This window comes from Leptopilina boulardi, unplaced genomic scaffold, assembly GCF_019393585.1.
Source record: "Leptopilina boulardi isolate dan_hultmark-lab unplaced genomic scaffold, ZJU_Lbou_2.1 LbouV2_59, whole genome shotgun sequence".
NCBI lineage: Eukaryota > Metazoa > Arthropoda > Insecta > Hymenoptera > Figitidae > Leptopilina > Leptopilina boulardi.
Window position 1 is genome coordinate 382,566 of NW_026138004.1, and position 10,895 is coordinate 393,460.

Here is a 10,895-nt window from a genome sequence, read left to right on the forward strand (position 1 = left end):
TTCCATAGAAATCGTTACCATAGCGACCGTTTCCATAGCAACCGCTTCCGTAGAAATCGTTACCATAGCAACCACTTTCATAGCAACCGTTTCCATGGCAACTGTTACCATATCAACCGTTTCCATAGTAATCGTTTCCATAGCAACCATTACCATGACAGTAAACGTTACCTTAGCAGGCCTATTTATATATTAAAATTATTTTCAATTATAAATTCTATTCTTTATTTTTGTAAGATTTTAATTTGTTAATTATTTTGTTAAATAAAATGATCTGATGCTGGTGTAAAACCAAGACGCCAAAAAGTTGCAAGTGTTTGATTTATCAATCTTCCAATAATATCGAAAAAATCAATTTATATTTAAGTTATTAGTTTAATTAAATTAAATTATTAATATTATTATTAATTAATATTAATTGTTATAAATTAATTATGATTAATTATTATTAATTAATTATTACTAATTACGTATTTTCATTATTATTATTATTATTATTATTATTATTAATTATTTAACATTAAAACTTATTAATTTTTGAAAAATTTCATTCATCCACTTGAGAAATATTCACGCTTATTGAAAAAAATATATTTTTTCTTTTTATTTTCCTATAATTGCAAATATTTGAAAAGTTAATGAAACAATTATTAAATCTATACTTATTTTGAGTATACAAATAAATTTTTAAAAAAACTGATAATATAATATTAAATAATTTCCAACAATGCATATATATATATATATCTTTTGAAGAAAAAAAATCCCTTGGCCTTCACGTTATCGTTGGAGGATCAATTTTTTGCGCAGGTTGATGCAAAAGCCCTATAGCCCCCGAGGGGAGATTGGTGAGAGAAAGCAAAGCAAAGCAAAAAAAATAAAAAAAGAGAGAAAAAAAATGAGGATAATATCGTTGGAGCGTGCGTTTATACAAGATGGTCCTACTTCTAGCTACGATTTTGCCATCCACAAACCAAGTAGTTTAACACGATAATGAGCGATGGGACTGACCTAGGCTCCGGCAAACGGCGGCCGTGACCTTCGTTACGAATTTAGGCTGACGGTCAACCATATGTGCGTGAAATTTTTAGTCTTTGTCATCATACTTTCATATACATATACATATATATAAATATATATATATATATTTTATACACACATGGATGCATATACATAAATCTTTTTGTATGTTATATATCGGCATCGACCGGTCGACCGAGATCAATCTCTCGAGGACAAGAAGCAAAAAACTGGCGATCGCTTCTCCGAAGAAGAGATAGATACGAGTAAGAGAGAGATGGTGAGCTATAAAGAAGAGATGAAGAGAATGAGAAAGAAATAGAATAAGAGAGAGAGAGAGAGAGAGAGAGAGATTGGTGGCGAGAGGGGGGGGGGGTCGCAATCCAAGCTAAAAGACAAAGAGAATGACAAGGGAATGAATTCAAAAAAAGGAGAAAAGAAAAATATATTCGTACTCCCAACAGATTCCAAGGATCCCCCTTATATTGCACTGACTGAACTGGTGTCTAGAGAATGTGGATAGGTCATTTAGTGGCGATAACCCTTTAACTAAATTGATACTAGGTTATTATCGGCTGTTTTAATTACACATCGTCATAAATGTGTTCTCTTTGGTTTGATTTTTCGTCGCCGAGAATTTGGGGGGGGGGTGCGTCGATTTTTTTTTCTTTTATCCTCATATATATATGACCGTCAATTCACACAATGTGACATTCTGGATCTTCTTTCTTTTTTTTTTTCATTTTTCAAACACGAGTCTCACACTGTGTATAAAATACCTTTTAAATGTCACATTTTTCTTTTATACTTATTTATACTGCACCCAGAGAAGTCTCAGAGTCTAATATATATTTATTTGATTCGAATAAATTTTTATTTGATTCAAATAAATTTTTGTTTGATTCAAATAAGTTTTTATTTGATTTAAATAAATTTTTATTTGATTTAAATAAAAATAATTTATTTACGCCAAATAAATAGGCTAGTAGACTGTGAGATAAATATACATTTATTTAACTCTTATATATTATATTTGGTTCAAATAAAACATTTCTCTGGGTGTTGGGGGGGGGGAGAAATATTTTTCGTTTGAGAGGATTTTTTTTTTATTTTGATGCTCTATATATACAATATTAGCAAGAAAATTTTTCTCTTAATTTAAAAGGATCACGTGTGTTGCTTTCAATTTATTTAGATTTGTTTACAAAAAAAAGAGGGACTCATATTAAGAGGAAATTTACTTTTTTTATTTTAAATAAACAGGTACTTTTTTTATAAATAATGAGGCGCCTTTCTTTTAAAGAAGTTATGTTTGTGTAGTGATACGGCTGAAATTTTCATTAATTATATAATGCTCAGTCCCTCATAACAAAAGGATATCCCTAGGATATCCATAGGATATCCATATCAATGGTCGATGTCCTAGAATGGTCCCCAGGATATCTTGAGATATCCCTAGGATATCCAAACCGCCGGTTTGTGTGACATCAACAGGATATCCACAGGATATCCCTAAGACATCCACAAAATATCTATTGGACATTATATCGCAGGATATCCATGGGATATCCTCAGGATGTCCGTGGGATATTCTTAGGATATTCAGGGGATATTTAATATCTCAACATATATTTTTAAAGGTTAAAATTGTTAAGCTAATATAATGAATAATAATATAATAAAAACAAAAATCTTATGAGCTTCTAATTTATTTTAAATGAAGATTTGAAAGAATTAATATTAATAGTTATTCGTTATTTGCGGGGAAGAATTTATATTGTTTAAAGCCAATTTATTTTCTGACAATATTAAGCATATGAATAAAGGAATGAATCACGAATGAGAAAAAAATTAGTTAATAATTTTTCAAATTAAACAACTTTCTCGAAAAACAAGTTGCATTTTATTTTATTTATATATAAAATTTAATTCACAGAATATTCACACTCGTAGTCTCATAATGACTTTAAAAACAGTATCCTGAGAATATCTTCTTGACATCCAGAAGATATACTGAGAATATCCTGAAAATATCTGTGGGATATCCTGACGATATCTGTGGGATATCTTGACGATATCTATGGGATATCCTGACGATATCTGTGGGATATCCTGATGATATCTGTGGGATATCCTGATGATATCTGTGGGATATCCTGACGATATCTATGGGATATCTGGAGGACATTTATGAAAGTCTATAGAGATATCCAGAAGATATCCTGTGGATATCCATGGGATATCCAAAGAATATCCAAACCGCCGATTTTTTGGATATCCTTAAGAGATCCTTTTGATATCCATAGGACATCCCTAGGATATCTGCGGGATATTATCAATATATCCCAAGATATCTTGTGTTATTAGGGGTAGGTGTAACTTTTAATTGGTATCATCCAGAGAAAAGGTTTTTTTTTTTATTTAAAGAAACCAATTTCTTTGACTACATAGAAAAAATCTGAACTCAGAATGAGCCGTGTAGGCGGCTCATTTTGATGTGCAACAAAAATTAACCAGGTTGGTGGCGCCACTGTCTATGTCGTTTAACATTGACTCATTTTGATTTGCAACAAAAATGAGACTAGATTTTTTCTGTGATATTGTTTTCTTTCATTCAATTAGCAAAAAGTTTTGAACGTTCAAATTAACGAAATATTTCTTTCAATCTATAAATTATTAAAAATTATGATAGCAATGTAAAATATAACAGTAAATTAAACAATTATTAAATTAATAATTTTTTTTAGATATTTAAAACTATATTTTGTAATAAAATTCGTACGTAAAGAAGTTGCAAAAAAAAAATTTCGTTCATCTGAACGTTCAAAACTTTTGGCTCATTTCATTCAAAATAAAATTTTCTTTGATACAAAAAAAGCTTCTTAGTTTCAAAGAAAATTTCTTTCAATGAAGGAAATTAGTGCTTAAAATAAAAAAAAATCTAACATTGATATAGGGTCAAAGAAACATTTTATTTGAATTAAATAAAAAATTTCTTTGAAACAAAGATAATTTTTTTTTAAATCAAAGATAATTTGTTTGAAACAAATAAATTTTCTTTGTATCAAAGAAAATTTTGAATCAATTTTTTAATTTAATTTCAGTAAAAATGAAAGTGAAAATGAAAGTCACTATAAGTTATTATAAAAGTTTAAAGTCGATGTGTAAGTCAAAATAAAATTACATAATTGCATAATACAATAACGTATTAGAGTTAAAAGAGACAAAAAAATTTTCTGTCTCTCTTGCTCTAATTATTACGTGAAACTGTGTCTCCTCACGTTGTAAAGGAACTTCTTTTAATGCAGTATATGCAAAAGAGAAAGTCATATTAAAATGAGAGAAACTAATATATAACTATAAATATAAATAATCATAAAAATTAATGTTAAATATAAGCTACATTAATATTTTTCATGATCATTCTGATGAGTCTGATGATTATCAGAATGCAATTAATCATTTTTTACATACAGTTAAATTAAAAATACAATACTGAATAAATAAGTAAAGCTATAAATATATAAAAATAATAATAATAATATTATTATTATTATTATTAATAATAATAATAATAATAATAAATAATTAAAAATTTATTATCAGTTGAAACTCAAAAAAAAAATCTTATCTGTTTTATACCATAAAATCAAAAATAAAAGTCACTTATATTAAAAATCTCTTCTCATACAAAGGAATTTCTTTGTAAATGTAAAATACATATATGAATGAGAAAATTCTACGGTTTTAACGGGAGACATATATTTTTCTATATTAATGATCGATGACGATTTTATTGAGTCACAAATCTATCAAATTAACCCCTGTCTAGTGATGCGATCTTTTATAATAAAAATTATCAAAGTGAAGTCGTTGCATGACCCCACGTGCGTTTGTCTCTACATTTTCAAAATACTAGACATTTAATATATAGAAAGTTTTTCTTTTTTTTGTTATAATGTGCAAATTCTTGAAAACTCAATGTTAAAATATTGTAACGTTTAATGAATATATATATATATATATAAATGTTTAAATTGAAATCAATTATTTAAACAATATTGCTGATGTTTATAAACAAAATTTTAATTATTTAATAATTTTTAATAATTAAATAAAAAGAAAATTTATATTTAAATTATACATATATGGTAGAATTCAAATAATTAGAAACAATTGAAAATAAAATTTGTTTCGATTGGTTAACGTATTAATTAATATAATATTAATTTTAATAATAATTATATAATAAAAGTAATAATAATAATTGAAAAAAAAATTTTGAAGTCATCTAAATTAATTAAATAATAATAATAATAAAAAAATTAATAATAGTTAAATAATATAATACCTATATAGGGTCAGCTGAGGTAAATGGGGACAAAATCGCTATTTTTCACAAATTACGTAAGTTTCTTCCTTTAAAAGGTAATACTTGCGGGTTTATTTTTTTTTAAGTTGTTATTTACGTTCCCAGGATTAATTTTATGTAGCAGAAAAAAATTTAGATAAGCTTTAAACGCATGAAACTGACTGTCCCCATTTACCCCAAAATTTAGTAAATTTCATAAAATTTGGGGTAAATGGAGACAGAATAGTTTCTATGAAATTTTTAAGAAAAAAGTTTCCTTAAGTATATTACTGTATTAAGGGATGCAAAAACTTGAAAAAAAAAATTGTAGTAGATATATAATAGTTGAACCAATTGAAATTTTTTTTATTTTTTTTTTCATTTCAGTATTTTGTCGAGCATTTCAAAGAAAACAGACTTAAAAATCATACCAAATTTTTTTCTTATTCCTTATGACTACCATAACAGAAATTTACTTGAATTTTTGATTTTTGTCAATTTGGTTAATAATGACAAGCTGTCCCAATTTACCCCAAAAATTTAAAAACTCAGGGTAAATTGGGACAGCTTGTCATTATTAACCAAATTGACAAAAATCAAAAATTCAAGTAAATTTCTGTTATGGTAGTCATAAGGAATAAGAAAAAAATTTGGTATGATTTTTAAGTCTGTTTTCTTTGAAATGCTCGACAAAATACTGAAACAGTTTGACTTTGATTTTCAAGTTTTTATGTATTGAGCGATAACTTTTTTTATCTTGCTGCCAATTGTCAAGATACAAGCTTACAAAACCTCTTGCAGGTGATCTGAGGTTAAAATATTGACGTTGAACTTAATTTTAAAACAATAAATTAAGCTCCAAAACCCCATTTACCCCAACTGACCCTAATATATAATATCTTAATTATTTATTTTTATTTAATTTTTAAAAAATTGTTATAATTTAGATGAACCTGAATATGATTCAGAGGTAATTTTATAAATTAGCCTCTATATATATATATTACTATAAAGGAAAACAATTTAAAAAAATGAGAATGCATATAATAAACTTTTTTTGTAGCGATTAATTTATTATAGATTATGATTGTTTTATCAGTAGTTAATGAGATTTTTTTTTATTGCTCATTTTCATTCATTATAATCATATTATACTTTCTTTTTGTTTGCAAAGACATATTTCTGTTATGTATATAAACAAAAATAACAATTTTGGCAATATTTCAAAATATCATGAAAAATGCAAAAAAATATTTATAAGAAAATACAAATACTGTTTTTACTTTTATTAATTTACATATATATAAAATACAAATTTCTTGAAATTAATTTAAAAATGTAATTTTTAATTTTTAATTGATTAATTAAAATAAAAAAATTTAATTAAACAATATCATTAATTGTAAAATAATTTAATATCTAATTTATAAATATTTATCTAACTAAATAATTTATTTTACTCAATAATTGAGGTTTTTTTTGTCTTATTTAATAATTTAATTTCAAGTTACAAAAATTTACCATTTAGAATTATAATTGTATTATTGAATGAGGATATTAAAATTACTGAAATTATTTAACAAAACGAAATTTATACTAAAATTAATAATTAATTTAAAAAATACTTGAATTATTTTTGTAAACAAAAGTATTATCAGTGTACATTATTTTATTTTTAATTTATGAAATTACCTTCTATTTTAAGAATATTAAATTCAAACTAGAATGCAGACGACATTATTCTTAAAAAGAATCAAAAAAAATATTCTTAAAATTAGAGTAAATTTTTTTCTGCATTTAAAAAATGTTAACCTTACAGAGATATTACTGTAATATTTACTACGCTTAAAAAAATATTCTGAAATTTAGAATATATATTTGGCACCTATTTTAGAATATTTTATAATTAAATTCAGTGTGTAATATTCTTAAAATTAGAATATATACTCTCTAAATCTGAATTAATAAAAATGTTTACTAATTTGAATTAGTGACTCACTTTTTGCTTTTGAATTAGTAAAATTTAACTAATTCTGAATTAGTAAAATTTTACTAATTATTAGTAAAATTTAACTAATTCTGAAGCAAAAAGTGAGTCACTAATTTAAATTAGTAAACATTTTTACTAATTCAGAATTTTACTAATTATTAGTAAAATTTAACTAATTCTGAAGCAAAAAGTGAGTCACTAATTTAAATTAGTAAACATTTTTACTTATTCAGATTTAGAGAGAAGAATATATTTTTAATTTTAAGAATATTATATACTGAATTTAATTATAAAATATTCTAAAATCGTTCCCAAGTATATATATATATTCTAAATTTCAGAATATATTTCTTTCGATGTATGAATACAAGTGTAAAATTATTTGAATATTATACTCTCTAAATTTGAATTAGTGAAAAATGAGCTGCTAATTCACATTAGTAAGAATTTTCACTAATTTTTAGTAAAATATTACTATCTGATTTAGTAGTGAAAATTTTTACTAATTTAAATTAGTAGCTCACTTTTCACTAATTCAGATCTAGAGAGTACAGATTAATATCACTGTAACGTTACAACGTAATATAACGTTTTGCTTTAAAATAATAAACTTTAATATATTCTAATTTTAAGAATAAATTTTAACCATTAAAATTATTAATTAATATATTCTTATCTCAACATTTAAAATATACTCAATTTAAGAATAAAAATTAACACTAGGAGAAAATTTTACTCCAGCAGTTGATCCTCATCGAAAAATTGTCTATATTCAACTAACTTCACTCATATAAAAACTTATAGGTAAATATGAAGTATGAAGTTAATTATGAATATAGAAATTTTTCTTTTCGGGCAGCTTGCTGTACCAAAAATTTTGTTCAGTAAAGATATTCCAAAATGGCAATCATTTATTCTTAATTTTAAATTTTATCATCGATAAAAAGTCTATACAAAAAAAACACAGAATTTTCTATGTCAAAATGAACCAAATTTTTCTAATACCACCAAAAATTTAAAAAAAAAATATATCCTTTTTTCAAAACAAAAAAAATCATGAAACAAAACAATTTCTCATCACATGAAAAATAATTAAACTGATTTAACAAAAAAAAATAATATTGTTATCAAAGAATGGCATTGGTGGTAAAAGATCAGCCGTGAACTTCAGAGAGAGAGAGAGAAAGAGACAGAAGGAACGAGAAAGAGAGGGTTGTGGGGTAGGACGGTTTCTACCAAAATTAAATTTGTAAACTTACGAGGTTGTGCCAAGGCAAAGACGCTTTCCGTTTTAGCAGCAAACTCGTCAATCTCCTCATGATGGGTAATTCCCGGCTCTAATGGTTGATCAGCTTGCACTCCATACATGTCCATCAATTTTGATATTGGTGGAATTCTTGGTAATGCTCTACCCGTCATATTTGGCGCTTGTTTAAGGCCCAATTTATTTAAAATTTGCTCCTTTATTGCCTCAAGGCTCAATGCTCTAATCTCCTCATGCATACGACATGCATTACATCCACTACTTGCATAAACCATTTTTTTGGGAGATTTCCCCTCAATATTTGGAGCGTCGAAGGCCCCGAGAAGGACCATCAGCGAGAGTATTAGCACCCTCGTGATCATTTTTCTCCTTTCAAATCCTTCCCACTATCGGAGAACTTGATTTTCCTCCTTTTTTTTTGGAAAAAAAAAAAATTTTTTTTCACCTTTTTAACTATTTATATCAATTCATTCTTTTTCTATTTCACTTCACATATACATATATATAAATATAAATATATATATTTATATAAAAAAAAAAAATTGCACAATCTTCCCCTTAGATCAAAAAAATATTCTATTTTTGCAATTAACTAACATTGATTTTTACCCCCAAAAAAATTGACTTTGTTTCTTCTTCATTTGTTTTGTATTCTTTTTTTTGAAGAAATTTTCCTTCTTTTAATTTATAAAATAATCCGTCTCCTATTAGGGCAGTCTTTTTTTCTTTATGAGAATTTTTGTGTTATATATATAGATTTTTTTTTTTATTACTCCACAGGTCAGTCAGTCGTGTCAGTCTTTCTTTCTCGAGAGGGTAAGGGGGGGGGGGGGGTTTTTTTTTTTTTTTTTCTTCTTCTTTTTTTTCTTTTTCTTCTTGAAAAGTGAAAAGTGATATTTGAAAGGTGGTACCACCTTCTTCCTGATTGAGTCCTTATTCTCAAATAATACGATATATACACACACACAATAATAATAATAACTGCACAGGCACAAACTTCCCTTTTTTGGTCCACTTTCTACGTGCCTTCCTTTTCTCCCGCTTCCTCTCCTTATTCCGTTGCACCACACACCTTATTGTATGCAACAAATTTCCGCACCCGCCTTTTGATACACTGAGATACCGGCACGACGACACCCGATTATTCTTCATTAGCGTGATGAAAACGCAAAATCACATCTTCCCGGACATTGTTGTTATTGACACTTTTGGAGAAAAAGAAAAAAAAAAAAAAAATTGTCTCTTTTTTTAAAAAAAAAATTAAGGTAGAAATCACATCAAAATTGAAATAAGATGATGATAGCGATCGGACCAGTGCGTGCACCAGTCCGTCAACTTTCTGTCAGTCATTTTTTGGCCTTTGGTTGTTTGTCTGTCCCTCTCTCTCTCTTTCCCAATTTTTTTTTTTTTTTTTGTACTATGTGAGATGAATTTATTATTTATTGAATCATCTCATTGTAATTAAAATCAAATGAAGAATGAAGGATATTTTAAAGAGAATTTGTGGGGTGGCGGGACTGTTTTTTTTTTTTTTTGCTGATCTCGTTTTCCTAATATAGTTGTAGTGCTCTGTGTGTGTGAGAAAGAGAGAGAGAAAGATGAATTGATGATGACACGAGCCAATGTGGAGGAGCTTCAGGTGGTCGAATCGTTCTTAGGAGAAGTGCGAGGACTAAAGAGATCGACGTGCGAATCGTGGGCGCGTGTGTAAGTCAATGTTGCCCACCACCAGTAAGCGAGAGAGATGCTAAGAGCTTGCTGGCCTGTCAAGCACTGAGTCAGGAGGCGCGCGTCCCTCACCGCATATATGTATGTTGAGGAGGAGACCTCCTCCTCTCTTCACTCTTCTGTATCTTACGCATTCGCATGTATAGGGACTGACAAGAGAAAGAGAGTAAAAAAAAAGAAAGAAATGAGTAAATGAAAAAGAGAGATAGAGAGAGAGAGAGAGACCACCCGTATACATGTATACACCAATATCGAATATATAGCCCATTTGCGAATGACCATATAGTACCAAACGTCAAGGAGCTGTGTTTTACGAGGGCCAAATGGCCAGGCGAATATTTTACCCCTTTTCCTGTTTGTTTCTGACGCACCGAGAGGCGAGTGCTTCTAATGCACAGACCGCCCAACTCAGGAAGATTATACATATGGTACCCTCTTTTCACACTTTACAAAAATTACATCAAAAAACTGTACTCCGAATCGGTGATTTTTATCAAAATGGGATTGTTTTCTAAAACATAATTTTACTACAGATTGATTCT

The 10,895-nt window shown here is 27.4% G+C and overlaps 1 protein-coding gene across 1 annotated transcript in view; it reads right to left on the minus strand.

Annotated features, from left to right (window-relative positions):
* Positions 1 to 9,104, minus strand: part of LOC127290334 (growth/differentiation factor 8) — a 43,842-nt gene extending 34,738 nt beyond the window's left edge. The window contains exon 1 of the mRNA XM_051318836.1: positions 8,621 to 9,104. Within this exon, the coding sequence (XP_051174793.1) occupies positions 8,621 to 8,987 (367 nt within the window). The 5' untranslated portion in view covers positions 8,988 to 9,104. The remainder of the gene's footprint in view (positions 1 to 8,620) is intronic.
* Positions 9,105 to 10,895: the final 1,791 nt, after the last annotated feature.